Raw genomic sequence first — 16,113 nt, 5'->3', positions numbered from 1 at the left:
ACCCTCCCTCCTGCACTGGGGGCACAAGAGCTGGGGCAGCTGTTTGCAACTGCAGCTCTGGCTTGGGAAGCAATGGGGATGCTGTGGGCACGGGGCTGCCCCCCGTTTCCCAGCAGCCACCTCCCTCAGAGGAGCTGCAGCTGAACTGAGCCCAGGACACAATCAGCTCCAGAGCGTTTATAGCTCTCCCTGTGTACCACTCTTAACACTTCCTCCTTCTTTGAGCCAACCTCCCTTCCTATCCTCCCGCCCGTTCTTCCTCGCTCAGCCTCCCACCCCGATCCTCTCTCCTGCCTCTGCTGTGTCTAACCCAGACTGTGAATGTCAGGGCAGGGGCGTTACCGCTCCATGCATCTGACAAGGGCCCAGCTGCCATCTGAGGGCTTCTGCTCAAGTTTTGGTTGAGAGGGACTCATGGGAAGGAATCAAACCAACCCAGTGTTCAAACAGGCACAACACAAAAAAACCTCCTTTATTTCTTTGACAATTCAGAAAGTTTTGTTCAAAGAGAAAAAATCCTGCTCATAAAAATCCAAATGGAATCCAAGTGAACTGGAGCGATTCCAACGAGTCTCTACCAGATGTGGACGTGGAAGGAGAAGTGGCTCCGGTGGTCTCCCTCCATGGGACTTGCCAATTCCTAAGCTAGATCACTACTGCTAAAGGGCAAATTCTTAGCAGCAACTTACAGACACTGCCCCCGCCATGTCTTACCTGTGCTGCCAGAATAGGCATGACAGCAACCCAGGGGGCGGGGTCCTGGGGGATGAACAAGGTGTAGGGCGAACACGTTGGCCAGTCAAATCTGCAGCTTGAAGCCACAGGAAGGGGCCGGGGTGGCAAATGGAAACCCCAGTGCTTAAGAGACTTCTGATCAGCTTGGCGAACCGATCACACCCGCCACAAATAAAATAAAGGCACTTCCCGAAGGTCAGTGGAGAGAAATCTGTGCGTTTGCCATTGGATTTCAAACCTCCTTCATTATTTCCATTCCCAGCAGGATCAGGAGCAGCCAATCCCTTCAGTAGTACACTGCAGCCCCCCGCTATGGTCACCCCTTCCCTCATCCTACCCAAAACTCTGGGAGTTCCCCCACAGGCCAGGCAGCCAGAGCCCCTCAGTCCCAGTTGTTGCGCCACTACGGTCGCCTTTGGGGATTACCATGGGCCCAGTGCTGTAGTAACAGGTGCAAAGCATGAGAGGGAAAAGCCAAGCCCAGGGGTGAAGACAAAAATCCAGCTTTGACCCATCCTTACCAGCCACTCCATTCTGTCTTTAGCTTCTCAGGAACTGCAGGCCTCAGCTAGTCTGGATTGTCATCCCCCAAGCAAGTCACTTTGTTGGGAAGTAGGGAATCAAAACTCCAATGCTGGAGTGGTGGGGGAAGAAGGGTGCTGAGGGTGAGCAGAGATGCCTGAACTAACTGAGGGGCTCGGGGTGGAGCTGGCAGAGGGGCTGGAGATTCTCAGTCCTTTCCTACATGGTACAAATAATACCAAACACGGTGAGAGATGATCACCTGAACCATTCTAGATCCGAGCTCATATGCCAGATACTCTGCTGGTGTAAATGGGAGTAGCTGAGGATGAGGCCCAAAAAGAGACAAAAAGAAAACAGAGGAAGAGCTCCTCCAGCGCAGAACACCACAGCCCCACCTTGCTCCAGAGATCATGGAGCAACAAGCCAGGCAGCATGGCCTACACTGGCCTCTCACGATAGCACATGGAGCCTCCTGATGGTAATTGGGGCAGATGGGACAGGCAGGGTTAAGATACTAGCAAATCTGTAACCCAGCGACTGATTATTTTTCAAATAAAGAACTAAATAAAATTAAACCCAACTCCATAAAAACAGTGTTGTTGGGAGAGAAAACTACCCAGTCTAGATAATCTGCAGAAAAGCAGCCACAAAGTCCTAGCTCATTTTCTCCACCTTTCATCTCATTCTATTGTATTAAGTGACAAGAGGAAATTAGTCACAGGTACTCAGACTCTTGCTCGCTTGCTACAGAGAAGTTTAGATCCAGATCAACCTTAGCATCACAGGCCCGTCACTAGCCAGATCGGCTCATCCGAACCACTCTGAATTTATGGACATTTAGATGGGAAGCCCCAGACCCAAACCTGTCTCTCGGTTTCCTTTGAAGGTTGCATCCGACACTGGAAGAACCCCATCTTCTGATCTCAGTTCAAACTGCAGTCAAAATCTCAGGACAAAAGATTTCAGCCCAAGATGGCAGAAATATCACAAGAAATGCTGCCTCACAAGATTTCCACCACTCATGATGTCGGAAATCTCATAAAATTATTTATGGGCCAAATTGCCTGAGATTTTGATGCCTTCAAACTCAAAACTTAATGAGCTGGCCCAGAAGCAGAACCTCAGTTTAAACCCAATCCAGATCCAACCGTGGCCTCTTTGGCACCTCTCTCATCTGAGCAAACTCTCCCCGCCTTCCTGTTCCATGGCATTCCTCTTGCAGCAGATAGAAACTACATGGGGAGGTCTCTGAGTCACTACAGAGATTTCTTTCCCAGATATCTGCCTGATGGATCTCACCCACATGCCCAGGGTCTAACTGATGCCATAGTTGGGGTCAGAAAAGAATGTTCCCCCAAGTCAGATTGGCAGAGACCCTGGGAGGGTTTTCGCCTTCCTCTTCAGCATTGGGCATGGGTCACTTGCAGGTTTAACCTAATGTAAGAGGTGGATTCTCTGTAACTTGAAGCCTTTAAACCATGATTTGAGGATGTCAGTAACTCAGAGGTTATGGGTCTATGACAGGAGTGGGAGATTGAGGGTCTATGGCCTGCAATGTGCAGGTCAGACTAGATGATCACGATGGTCCCATCTGACCTTAAAGTCTCTGAGTCCATGAGAAATGGGTGGCTGACCCTTGGGAAAGCAACGCAGCAACGTCTCTTAGCATTGCCAGGCTGAATAAGGGGCAGAAGCTTTCTGCGAATTCAGACACCCAAACAAAAGCACAGAAGGAAGCAAACCTGAAAGATGGAACGTACTGAACTGAGTATATTAAAGTAGCAACGTCTCTTTTTGGATTTTTGGCCATAAGCAGCTGTTAGAAGCTGACCTGAGAAGATCAGATTATTTAATTTAATTTAATTTAATTAATTTAACTTAATTCTCTTTTTTATGGACTATCAGATCAAACTCATGATTAAAGGCACCAACTCTAACTCACAGGAAGCTATGAAACCTCCCCCCTCCTGTTACAACGCTTCCAATGATTTAAAGCCCCTTTTCCTCACCTAGCGTCCAGAGACTGGGACAAGCTAGCGAATGCAAGTCACCCCGAATGTGGAAGAGCCCAAAACAATGCGACATCTTGCATTCATTTCTGGTTGCCCTCGAGAGAGGTTTCTCGATACCAAAATAGCTTGGCATGGGGCTTTGGCTCACAGAGGCAAGTCAGTGTCCTTAGCTTGGCCCCACCTTCAGACCTGTCACCTTCCTCAGACCTAGTGAGGTGCTTCTAAATCCCCTAAGCAGCTTATCAAGACTGCATGGACGGCATGGTATCACTAATGGATCAAGGACTCTAGCTGCCATTGCATCCCTTTCCAGCTCTGTTTGCCGGAGAGGCTCACGCACGGCTGGCTGCTGAGGTCAGTGAGGAAGAAAAGACAATAAAAACACGGAGGCCAAACACAGAAATAAACAGGCGACATCTCCATCCCACCCCTGGCCGGCTCTCCCAAAGTGCTTGTCGAGTTGGCCAAGGCACCGGCAATGCCCCGGATTTTAGATCCTGCCTCTCGGGCGGAGGTCTGCTGGTTGGTGGCCGTAATCACAGGGCTGCAGGATGCCAGTCAGGATGTGCTTCAGCTGAGTGAGGCGGGCCCGCAGCGAGGTGGTGGCAAAGAGCCGGAGCTGCTCAGATGGGTCCAGGGGCAAGATGGAAATAAGCCACCAACACCAAGCTGGTCCATCTTTGGTGGCCTAGGCGAGAGAGAAGAAAGATGAGGTTCAGAAAGAGGGCGGGAGCTTGACACGAGCTCAGGCAGTAGGGCCTGGGACCTGTGGGATATCCTGTAGGAGGCATTATGTCCATGGTTGGCATGATCACCCCGTCAGACCACTGTTAGTCAGGTGTCCACTTGGACATCTTAGTTACCGGTCAAGGGCCAGGCTCATTGCAGAACAGAATCCAGGCTCCAGAACTGAAAGACTCAGATAGATATACCACATGGTGCCGCAGAGTGCAGTTATGGCTAGAAAAGGGGCTGCAAACATGGCAATTCCTTACTCAAAACACCACTTTCTGGGTCTTCAGATAGCTCCTTGCTTTGCTGAGCAGGGGGCCAGATCCTCTCCTCTATAATACCCACACAGCCTCACTGAGGCTAGCCTATAGCAGTGCGCACTGTGTCCAGTGGCTTTTACAGAAAGGAGAGTGTTGCCTATAGCAGTTCTCAGTGGGGAAAACCTTACCCAGGGTATCTTTAGGACCCTGTGTTTGGCCATCTGCACATGAAGCTCCTGGATTTGAATGCAGCACTGCAGGACCTATTCATGCCATTTAGGTGCACGGTTGGGCACCTAAGTAATCTGAAAAACACTCTTTCCGATGTAACCAGGTTTAAGAGAACACACCCCCACTCAGGCGAATGAGGTCACGTCCTGCTTCTAGCTTCAGGCTGTCTAAGGCAGTGTAAGGTCCAGCCACGTTCAGAAGAGAATCTTTGCAGCCAGTAGAAATCTACTTGCTTAAGAAAAGGAAAGTTTGTGTTCTGCAGAGTCTGAATCCATCAGAAGCATGTGACAAGAGGGCCAGATCCAGCCCTTTGGGCACCTCGACCCTAGCCAGAGATGTCATTTCCTTGAAGGAGCAACAAATATTTTTTTTTTATTTTGATTCCAGGAACAGTTTAAAAATGTCTGTGGGCCAACTGTTAGATAGCTGAGGGTCACAAACCGGCACTATGCCGGGCAAGGAAATGATGCCGGGCAAGGAAAATCCTCTCTATATAGCAATAGGAGCAAAAACTAGACAAGGCAGAACACATTGACTTATTTGTCACCTCTAGGGTCCCCACGAAACAGCAAGAGCTTTGTGGGGAATGGTTCGTCCCGCAGCATATACTCTAAAACCAGGCAAATGGGTCTTACAGTTGATATATTCACCAGGACAGTGAAAACTCATGGTCGTGCACGTAGGATTGAGATATAACCACTGAAAGGATCTCCCCCCTCCCCCTCTGCCCGCACTCCAGCTCAGACCCCTTGCAGGGTTTAGCCATGAGATCACAGTAGGTTCCCCAAGCAATTCATCTTGGCATGCAGAGGACCTCAGTTTCCCTTGTGACCATATCACTATTCTCAAACCTGTTCTTGTTTTAACAAGGAGAGAGTAATAATTTGCTCTTTGGGGCAGGGACAAGCTGCAGCACCTAGTGCAATGAAGCTCTGATCCCCAGTTGGGACTCCAGGCACTTTTACAACAAACATTTGGGCAGAAAAGGGCCACCCAAGTATTTTTGGTCAGTAGCGTGGAGTGCAAATTCCGCTCCCTCCAGCTCTGCTAATGTAGGCTGGTGTGACCTGCAGAAAGCCCTGCTGGTCCAGTCCTGGGCTCCCCGAATGCACCTCACTCTCAACCTGCAGCGCCCTTTGCTGCTCCTGCCCTGGGCACCATCCTTTTTATTTTGTAATGGCAGACTACTGCTTGGTGCTGTTAGATTTTGAAAAATCAGAGAGGATTCAGAGTCGATCTGTAAGAGTGGTTCCAGTTTGGGAGAACACTTCACAATGAGAGACTAAAGGAGCCCAGCCAGGAGCGATTTCATGATGTCTCTAAGTGTCTAGACAGGAATATCTCTGCTATGAGAGGTCTTTAATCTAGCAGACAGAGACATCTTGGGATCCAATGAATGCAAGTTGAAGTCAGCTACATTCAAGCTGGAAATCTGATGCAAATTTTTAAACAGTGAGGGTAATTAACCACTGCGCCAGCTCCTCAAGGGACATGGCAGATCCTCTTCCGCTTGGAGATCAGGACTAGATGTCTCTCTAAATGTATGCTCTACTTCTACCACGGGGCTCCAGGTGATGCAGGAGCTGAGATTAGAGATTCACAATGACCCTTTCTGGCCATTGCAGCTGTGAAATCTATATGTGTATTTCTAAGAAGGCAGTCTCCTGTAGGCATCCAGCCAGCAACTCCCTCATTACCTGGATGTCCTCTTCCTTCTCAGGCAGGGGTCCGCGGTGCAATAGAATCTGCCTCAAGGCAGCATCCCCGTGTTCACAAAACTTCTGCGCCTGCTGGTAGGTGCATTCGTGCAGATGCTGCAGCTCAGCCAGCTCTTCCCCTTCCACCTGGCCGGCAGGGAGAAGAAAGCAGCGTGGAAGGAAGAGTGAAGGGGAGCACAGAGGGGCGGGGGTGAGAGATCAGGGGGATGGAGTTGGAAGGAGAGAGTGTAAGAGTGGTGAAGACAGGAGAAGAGAAGAAAGCAATACAGGGATTTTAGGTAGAATCATAGAATATCAGGGTTGGAAGGTACCTCAGGAGCTCATCTAGTCCAACCTCCTGCTCAAAGCAGGACCAATCACCAACTAAATCATCCCAGCCAGAGCTTTGTCAAGCCGGGCCTTAAAAATCTCTAAGGAAGGAGATTCCACCACATCCCTAGGTAACCCATTCCAGTGCTTCACCACCTTTGTAGGGAAAAAGTTTTTCCAAATATCCAACCTAAACCTCCCCCACTGCAACTTGAGACCATTACTCCTTGTTCTGTCATCTGGTACCACTGAGAACAGTCGAGATCCATCATCTTTGGAACCCCCTTTCAGGTAGCTGAAAGCAGCTATCAAATCCCCCCTCATTTTTCTCTTCTGCAGACTAAACAATCCCAGTTCCCTCAGCCTCTCCTCATAAGTCATGTGCTCCAGCCCCCTAATCATTTTCTTTGCCCTCCGCTGGACTCTTTCCAATTTTTCCACATCCTTCTTGTAGTGTGGGTCCCAAAACTGGACACAGTACTCCAGATGAGGCCTCACCAATGTCGAATAGAGGGGAATGATCACGTCCCTCGATCTGCTGGCAATGCCCCTACTCATACAGTCCAAAATGCCGTTAGCCTTCTTGGCAACAAGGGCACACTGTCAACTCATATCCAGCTTCTCGTCCACTCTAACCCCTAGGTCCTTTTCTGCAGAACTGCTGCCTAGCCATTCAGTCAGTCTGTAGCAGTGCATGGAATTCTTCCGTCCTAAGTGCAGAACTCTGCATTTGTCCTTGTTGAACCTCATCAGGTTTCTTTTTGCCCAGTCCTCTAATTTGTCGAGGTCCCTCTGTATCCTATCCCTACCCTCCAGTGTATCTACAACTCCTCCCAGTTTAGTGTCATCTGCAAACTTGCTGAAAGTGCAGTCCACGCCATCCTCCAGATCATTAATGAAGATATTGAACAGATAAACTGGTTCAGTAACATAGTACATGCAGGAGCATCATGAGTACTGGTGACGTTCCTCTCTGCAGCAGGCAGCGCCCACCCAGCATGATACGGCTATCATTCCAGCCGCCCACCCCCACAGCATTTAATGGCTCCTCAAAAAGCAGTTCCTCGTTCACCACCACTGGTGTCACTGGTGAGCTATACAGCCAGTGGGAGGAAGGGATGCCCTCCATGACAAACCTGGCCTGCAGCACAGATGTGGGGGCAGCCAGTTAGGTGTTGGGTGCAAGGAGGCCAACGTGGGTGAATGGCTGAAGTCCATTCTTGGAAACCCCAGCATGCTCTAAGCCTGGGAAGCAGAGATTATAAAGCCGGCAGCAGATGGCTGGAGCGAACGGACATTCTGAGCCCCAGAAATGTGCCTGGAAAGAACATTCCCATGCGCCAGAATTCACCTTCCCTTTGTTCCATTTCAACCGGTGGTTTGCCCTGCTTAATGACTGCTACTGCCCCTGCTGTGTATTTATACAACAGCCCTCCACAGGCTGCTCTCACCTTCTCGTCCTCCAGGTACTCGATATCAGCAGTGTTGTAGCCATCTCTGTGTCCCCGTCTCAGGACCCGGAACCGACGCCTTCCTTTCGTGTCCACGAGGGATCGCCCATCGGCCAAGAACTCTATGCGCTGAATCTCCAGCATGCAGCCGTAGTCCGCGAAACTGGAGTGGATGAGAGGGGAGTGGGGGCAGGGGAGCACAGGCATGAGAGCAATTCGAGAGCATCTTTCCACAAAAAGAAGAAAAAGCCCCAGTAACTGGCTGGATGAAGGCCCCAAAAACAGAGAAGATCCCTGTCAATCTGTAATACCCTCCACTAAGCCAGATACATCTGCAAGGGAGTGATTCTTCCAGTGTCCAGGACACCAAATTATGTCCAAGCTATGCTACCGGCAGGGCCGGCTCCAGGCCCCAGCACGCCAAGCACGTGCTTGGGGCATCATGCCACGAGGGGCGCTCTGCCGCTTGCAGGGAGGGTGGCAGGCGGCTCCGGTGGACCTCTCGCAGGCGTGCCTGCAGAGGGTCTCCTGGTCCCGCGGCTCTGGTGAAGCAGCCGCAGGCACGCCTGCAGGAGGTCCATTGGAGCCGCAAGACCAGCAGACCTTCCGCAGCCACGTCTGCGGGAGGTCTACCGGAGCCACAGGACCAGCGAGCGGCAGAGCACCCCCCGCGGCGTGCCACCGTGCTTGGGGTGGTGAAATGGCTTGAGCCGGCCCTGCCTACTGGTGACTATGGATATATTTTACTCAGGGTTCTTCCACATCATTGCTGGAGCCCTGAGCATCTCTGACCCTTGTGACCCAGGTGGGCAGCCCACAATCTTCCCACCAGTGGGGAGGGGTTTTAACTTTTGGAGTCTGTCAGTGCTGCTCTGAAAGGAACTAGAGAGGCACCTCTTGGAGGATCTGTGGGGCTTCCTTTCCCCACCCTCCAAACTCCCTTCACTGAGGGGTCATTCTCCTAACGGGTTTTCCAAACGATATGCTGGTAGAGCTTTAGATCACAGCTCTGCTGCAACTGGCCCTAATCACTGGACCATCTTTCTTCCAGCACTGACAGTGGCCCCTCGTGGACGTCACAGGGCCTTTAGTCTGACAGCTACTATTTTGGAAGACAAAGACACGGGAATGGACACGGCTACAGCAAAAGATGGGGTAGTCAATAGGTCTGAGAGGATGAAGGGTGGGTAGCAGAGGAGGGAGTTACAGATGGAGGGATGATAAGACAGCTGCAGCTGGTGCCTTTGTCTGTCGCTCACCTCTTCCCAGTCTCATACATACACATGCCAAACATCTTCGTGCCGGTCTCCTGGCACCTCCGCATCATGAGACGGTAGCGAGGTTCAAAGACGTGCAGCGGGCACGAGATGCCCGGGAAAGACATGGTGCACACGAAGATGGGGATGTTCCTGGTCAGGCTGCAGAGAAGGGGACGACAGGAAAGAAATTCTCGGTCACTTTGAAACTTCGCCTCTTTTCCGTGTGGATGTGGCAAGAGCAGCACATGGAAAAGCGGAGGACACCGAGTCTCACCAGTCTCATGGAGTCAATTTATATTTAGCAGGACCTGGCCGTTCTCACAAACCAGCTCTTTAATACTGCATTCCGCCAAGAGGAAACATGAAGAAACAATGCTCTGGCCTCGCAGACTAGTAGATCACCACCTCAGATTATCCAGGGGGGTATAACTCTGCCAATGAAGCAGTCCAGCTGATCTGATATGGAGGCCCAGTGGCGAGAACCCCACCAATCTACCAGGCAGCAGCTTCTCAGCGGGATCCTCTCTGTTCTCTGAAGGCCCCTTTGAGACTGAAGATCTCCCCTGCCCACATTATGGTACATGCACATACACTCGTTCTCCTACCCCCTCTCCTCAGCACACACGCACACATATTGAAGATGTTCTTTGTTTACTTTGAGAGCTCTGCCATCTCAGCCTCATGCACCCGTTTCCTGTCTGCCAGCTGCGAGGGAAAGGTGGCCGCCATGATCTCCACCAGCAGCACGGTGGGATTGTACTTCCCGGCCTTCAAATACTGGAAGAAAGAGAAAGAGAAAGAAGTACAACCTTGGAGAAAAACATTCAGGGAAGTCCTGGGGCCCAACTGAGGCTGGGAACTATCCCCACCCCTCATGGAGCCAAAGGCCATTTCAGATCAAAGAATGGCAAGGAGAGAGTCCAAAATCTTCTCCCAGTGACACGGGCCCCTCCCATTCCAGCTATAGGAGGGTTTCCCACAGATATTATAGGATTAGGTGTTATAGGAAAGGAATTGCCAGAGTGGATCAGACCTATGGTCCATTTAGTCTAGTATCCTGTCTCTGAGAGTGGCCAATATCAGATCCTTCAGAGGAAGGTGCAAGAAACCCCTGAGATAATTTGCTTCATGATGGTCTCCTCTTAATCTGTTAGTTAGAGATTCCCTTAATCCCTAAGGCATGAGGTTTTAATCCCCTTCCATTTTTGTTAGCCTTCACTATTATAACCCTAGATGCATATAAATGTGCAGTTCCTCTGTGAATCTAGCTAAATTCTTGGCCTCAGCTAGTCTTGTGGCGATGAGTTCCACAGTCTAATTGCATGTTGTGTGAAAAAGTATTGTATGATCACACGTGCCTGGGCAGACCCAGTACCCCATGTGGCAGAGAACACTGCTTGCCAACGTACAGCACAGTCCTACTCTTACACCCTCCTAGCTTGGCGGATATTGCCATTGCGAGGGGTGCACCCCCTTCCAGTCCTGCCTCTTTCCCAGCTGGAGCATGCTAACAGCAGTGCTCCAACCCATAGAGTCCCCAGAGGCTGCCTCTTACCTCTCTCAGGCTCTGTTTGCAGAGTGGGCAGTTGGGCCTGTGGTCCAGACAGCGCTCCAGGCACTCCTTGCAAAAGGTGTGGCCGCAGGGTGTGGTCACTGGCTCAAAGAACATCCTGCGGAACAACAGGCACAAGGGTGAGCAAGCCAAAGGAAGGAGGGTGGAACTGGGGTGCATGGAGTTAGAAGAGGTGAAAGCCCAGAAGGAGAGCAGCGGAGAGCAGACCCCCCAGGTAGCTGGGTCCCAGTCTAGTTAAAGTTTCATATTCCAGCAAAACGCATCTGCTCTCTGGGCAGCCAGTGCAAAGGACGCATGGGAGGCTCGCGAATGCACACCTTGAGCGACTGCAGTCTGCACCAGCTGCAAGCGAGGGCACTGCTTTGCTGGCAGCCCACGGCAGATGGAGTTACCACGCCTTGGCTGCCAGTGGACCAAGGTGTTGAGGGGCAGCAGTGCAGCCGCTGCTGGAGAACAGAGATCGAGTTCTATGCCACTCACGAACCCACCAGAGATGCACCTGGGCCACCACTGACTCATCGCTCTCCATAGCCAGAGCTCAGGAAGGACCCACCATGCTCTTAAACGCTCCAGCTGTGCCCTGTGGCACCTAGGACTCACCTGCTATGTGACCTGTCAGGATGCTTTAGTGGGGACCTGGCCGAGGCTGGAGCCAACAGGAGAGGAGACTGTGTTGCTGTGCTTACACCTCAAAAAGGGGACAAGCACTTACAGGGGATCCACTCGTTAGTTTGTTCTATGAATTACTCTCACTGCTGGGGGAGGGAGGGGGGCTCTCAGAGCTAGAGAAGAAGGATGGCCACTGATTAAAGCACTAATGGACACCTGAGTTCAAGTACTGCCCTGCCATCGGCCTCTTGGGTGAGTCACAGAGTCATATAACCTCAGAAGGGACCATTAGATCTAGTCTGACCGCCCCTGTATCACAGGCCATTAACTTGCCCCCAAATCCCCCTATGTCGAGCCCAGTGATTTCACTGAAACTAAAGCATTTCAGTCCCCAGGAGACTAAACTGCTGTGTGCCACAAGTATCGAGTACAAGTGAAACAGAGATCCCACCGATGCCCTGCAATGGCAGGGAACTGAGTAGGTGAGATAGAGCTTCATGATCCCATCAGAGGAACCAGCCTCATGTTGCAGAGGAAGGTGAAAAACTCCCAAGGCCCCAGCCAGCCAGCGGGGGCAGACTTCTTCCTGACCTGGACTATGGCGACCGTTAAACCTTGAGCATATGAGCAAGACCCACCAGCCAGGCATCTAAGACAGACAATTCTCTGTACCAGCTCAGAGCACCGGTCTACCCCAGCCAGTATCGTGTCTCTAGCTGTGGCTCATCTCTGATGCTTCAGAGGAAGTTGGAGTAGGGGGGATATTCAAAGTGTATGTTGAGGATGGGGATTCCTTCCTGACCCCTGCAAGTGACTGGCTGAAGCCCTGAAACGTGAGATTAGACTACAGTCATTAGCACACTGTTAGGAGCATGTTGAACGCAACGCAGACAATCCCGTTCTCTCCACGGTCCATGAAGGAAGGGGCTGAACCAGGGTGTCATAAACAGATAGCTAAGGGTTAATGTGTCTTTCACCTGGAAAGGAGTAACCTGAAACACCTGACCAGAGGACCAATCAGGAAACAAGACTTTTTCAAATCTGGGTGGAGGGAAGTTTGTGTGTGAGTTCTTTGTCTTGTGTCTGACCCTCTCGGCTCTGAGAGTGATCTTTCTAATCTTCTGTTTCCAAGTTGTAAGTACAAGATAGTAAGACCATAAGGTTTATATTGTTTTCTTTTTGTATTTACATGTGTGTAGTTGCTGGAGTGTTTTGAATTGTTTTCTTTTTGAATAAGGCTGTTTATTCATATTTCTTTTAAGCAATTGACCCTGTATTTGTCACCTTAATACAGAGAGACCATTTTTATGTATTTTTCTTTTTTCTTATAAAGTTTTCTTTTTTAGACCTGTTGGAGTTTTTCTTTAGTGGGGACTCCAGGGAATTGAGTCTGCAGCTCACCAGGGAATTGGTGGGAGGAAGAAGTCAGGGGGAAAATCTCTTTGTGTTAGATTTTGAAATTCAGCACATCTCAGAAGCTTCTAACAAAGTAGCTGATGCTCTCTCCCATGAGAGTTTCCCAGAATCCAGTAGTTAAAAAGTGTTCTTAAAATGTAAAAGTCTGTTAGTTATATACTTAGTGGTATATGTAAAGGTGCATGTGTTGTATTAATCTGTTTACTTTAAAGTTCTAGGAGGAAATCGCCGCCAGTGAGGTTCCCCACTGTCTGCAATTTGGGGGGCGTGTCATAAACAGATAGCTACGGGTTAATGTCTCTTTCACCTGGAAAGAAGTAACCTGAAACACCTGACCAGAGGACCAATCAGGAAACAAGACTTTTTCAAATCTAAGTTGAGGGAAGTTTGTGTGTGAGTTCTTTGTCTTGTGTCTGACCCTCTCGGCTCTGAGAGTGATCTTTCTGTCTCCTGCCTTTCTAATCTTCTGTTTCCAAGTTGTAAGTACAAGATAGTAAGACGATAAGGTTTATATTGTTTTCTTTTTGTATTTACATATGTGTAGTTGCTGGAATGTTTTGAATTGTGTTCTTTTTGAATAAGGCTGTTTATTCATATTTCTTTTAAGCAATTGACCCTGTATTTGTCACCTTAATACAGAGAGACCATTTTTATGTATTTTTCTTTCTTCTTATAAAGCTTTCTATTTTAGACCTGTTGGAGTTTTTCTTTAGTGGGGACTCCAGGGAATTGAGTCTGCAGCTCACCAGGGAATTGGTGGGAGGAAGAAGTCGGGGGAAATCTGTGTGTGTTAGATTTACTAGCCTGACTTTGCATTCCCTCTGGGTGAAGAGGGAAGTACTTCTGTTTCCAGGACTGGAAATAGGGAGGGTGGAGTCCCTCTGTTTAGATTCACGGAGCTTGCTTCTGTGTATCTCTCCAGGAACCCAGGGAGGGAACACCTGGAAGGGAGAAGGGGGGGAAATGGTTTATTCCTCTTTGTTGTGAGACTCAAGGAATTTGGGTCTTGGGGTCCCCAGGGAAGGTTGCTGGGGGGACCAGAGTGCCCCAAAACACTCTAATTTTTTTTCTAAAAAAGAAAGCTTTATAAGAAGAAAGAAAAATACATACAAATGGTCTCTCTGTATTAAGGTGACAAATACAGGGTCAATTGCTTAAAAGAAATATGAATAAACAGCCTTATTCAAAAAGAATACAATTCAAAACACTCCAGCAACTACACACATGTAAATACAAAAAGAAAACAATATAAACCTTATCGTCTTACTATCTTGTACTTACACTTGGAAACAGAAGATTAGAAAGGCAGGAGACAGAAAGATCACTCTCAGAGCCGAGAGAGTCAGACACAAGACAAAGAACTCACACACAAACTTCCCTCCACTTAGATTTGAAAAAGTCTTGTTTCCTGATTGGTCCTCTGGTCAGGTGTTTCAGGTTACTCCTTTCCAGGTGAAAGAGACATTAACCCTTAGCTATCTGTTTGTTTATGACACAGGGGAAGCACAGATTCACAGTCAGTCTATCAGCCTCAGCTGCCCATCTGTAAAATTGGACTGACAGCCCTTCCCTCCCTCACAGGGTGCTGGGAGGATACACAGCTGTCAGAGGGTGAAGCAGTCAGGGGCTATGGAGAACAGAGCCAGAGAATTACCACAGACACAGAGAATTCGCCCTCTCACACCTGCACAGCACCTCCATCCTACACTGCAAGCCAGCTCTCCTGCATCTGGTGCTCACGCCCCTATCAGCGTCCTAGCAGGCAACTGACTGTAGAGGAAACATGCAGCTGAGTATGACCAGTGCCTGGAAGACAACTGACCCCATCACGCTCAATGACTTTGCCCCAGAGCCTTACATTTGCATTAAATAACATCACTGAACATCTTCACTTTAATCTTAGTGGCCGTTTCCCCTTCGCCAGGAGCAGCCAGCCCAGCCTGTTATTCTCAGAACTTGCCAGCACTTGACAGTCAATTTGCCAGGAGGCCCGAGCTCCATGCAGCATCTTGGCTCGCACAGACCATTTCCGATGTCTGCCCTAATGGATTAGTCGCATTGTTATTTTTAATCGAGGGAACTCAGGCTTAAAAAATAACCAGCCCTCGAGCTGCAGACCAGGGCTGGGTCGTCCAGAAGGATTAGCGCTTCAAGCCACCGCTCCTGGGTTCAGAGGCTGATCTGAAGTCGGGGGCATGGCTCAGGGACATGTTGCCCATGCTGCAAAAGGGCAATGCGGCCGTTGGTCTCCGCTGAACAGAGGCTCGAGGAGGGAGCAGCAGGTTTAAGGTCAGGACTGAGGAGCCCTGGCAGAGCTGTTTGCTCAGGTCCTGTCTGCTGCTGGCCACCATATCCAAACACAAGGCCTAGTTCTCCTCCCATCCCTGGTGGTGGGCGTTAAGGGTAGCTCCACCGAGCCAGTGCACAGTCAGACCCAAACTGGACAAAAGGCAGCATGTGACCATGGCTGCCTCACATGTACCACTTCTCCTTCTTGCAGGGATGAGCCATGTCCCAGATCTCCTTTCTCACTGCTGGGAGAGGCCAGCCGTTTGGGAGGGAATACACCGACCTTGGCCTGCTGCTTAGTTATCTGAATGCTCCTGTTTGAAGCCTGTCTGTGATGCTGGCTTATGGCTTAATCAGAAGTATAAATCACCCACCCCAGATAGGCAGCCTGGGCTCCGATCGATGGAGTTAAACCACTAAAACCTCAGAGATCAGCCCCACAGCATTCTACTCCAGGTGTGAGCGCTGTTTCCATCCCTGCTGGAGTCCTGGTGATCCCACCTGATGCTGTCTTCTCACTGCACCTGCTTAGAGGTAGGGCAGGGGTTTTCTCTGGAGGCAACTGGGGCGGTCAGCGCTAGGTAATGTAAGAAGCTCCGTCCCACAGAGCGTTCCCAGGGATCTCCTCGTCCAGCACAGCACTAATGACTGGCCGATGTGACTTTCCATAGCAGGCAGCAGGGACTCACTAAATGGCCCCAACAGCCTTCCCCCAGAAGAGAGGAGGATCCACCCAGACATGGAGAGTAACAGATTATTTGGGACAAACCCAGGAGTGCAGGGAAGGGAGGGAGGTCATGGGCCAGCAAGAGAGTAGGGACCAAAGAGGGACATAGAGCAGAGCATCCCTGCTGCTCGAAGAAGATGTTAATGGGCCAGGATGTGCTGCCTAATGGAACCGCCAACCATTGAGCTAACACTTCTCTTCTGGCTTCTCTCTCCATTACAGTTTGGGCTTCTGGACAATTATACATCCCTCGTTCCCCTCCTCAAA

At 50.0% G+C, this 16,113-nt stretch overlaps 1 protein-coding gene across 3 annotated transcripts in view; it reads right to left on the bottom strand.

Moving 5' to 3' along the window:
* Positions 1-441: 441 nt before the first annotated feature.
* LOC127055021 (LON peptidase N-terminal domain and RING finger protein 1-like) overlaps positions 442-16,113 on the bottom strand; it is a 30,726-nt gene continuing 15,054 nt past the window's right edge. For all 3 annotated transcript variants that reach the window (XM_050961551.1, XM_050961552.1, XM_050961550.1), the window contains 6 exons: positions 10,788-10,902; positions 9,888-10,009; positions 9,233-9,391; positions 7,974-8,136; positions 6,193-6,339; positions 442-3,960 (listed from right to left, as the gene is read on the bottom strand). In XM_050961551.1, coding sequence (XP_050817508.1) covers positions 3,763-3,960; positions 6,193-6,339; positions 7,974-8,136; positions 9,233-9,391; positions 9,888-10,009; positions 10,788-10,902 — 904 coding nt within the window. In that variant the 3' untranslated portion in view covers positions 442-3,762. The remainder of the gene's footprint in view (positions 3,961-6,192; positions 6,340-7,973; positions 8,137-9,232; positions 9,392-9,887; positions 10,010-10,787; positions 10,903-16,113) is intronic.

The sequence above is a fragment of the Gopherus flavomarginatus genome, chromosome 7 (genome assembly GCF_025201925.1).
Source record: "Gopherus flavomarginatus isolate rGopFla2 chromosome 7, rGopFla2.mat.asm, whole genome shotgun sequence".
Lineage (NCBI taxonomy): Eukaryota > Metazoa > Chordata > Testudines > Testudinidae > Gopherus > Gopherus flavomarginatus.
This window is presented reverse-complemented; position numbering and strand designations above follow the sequence as displayed.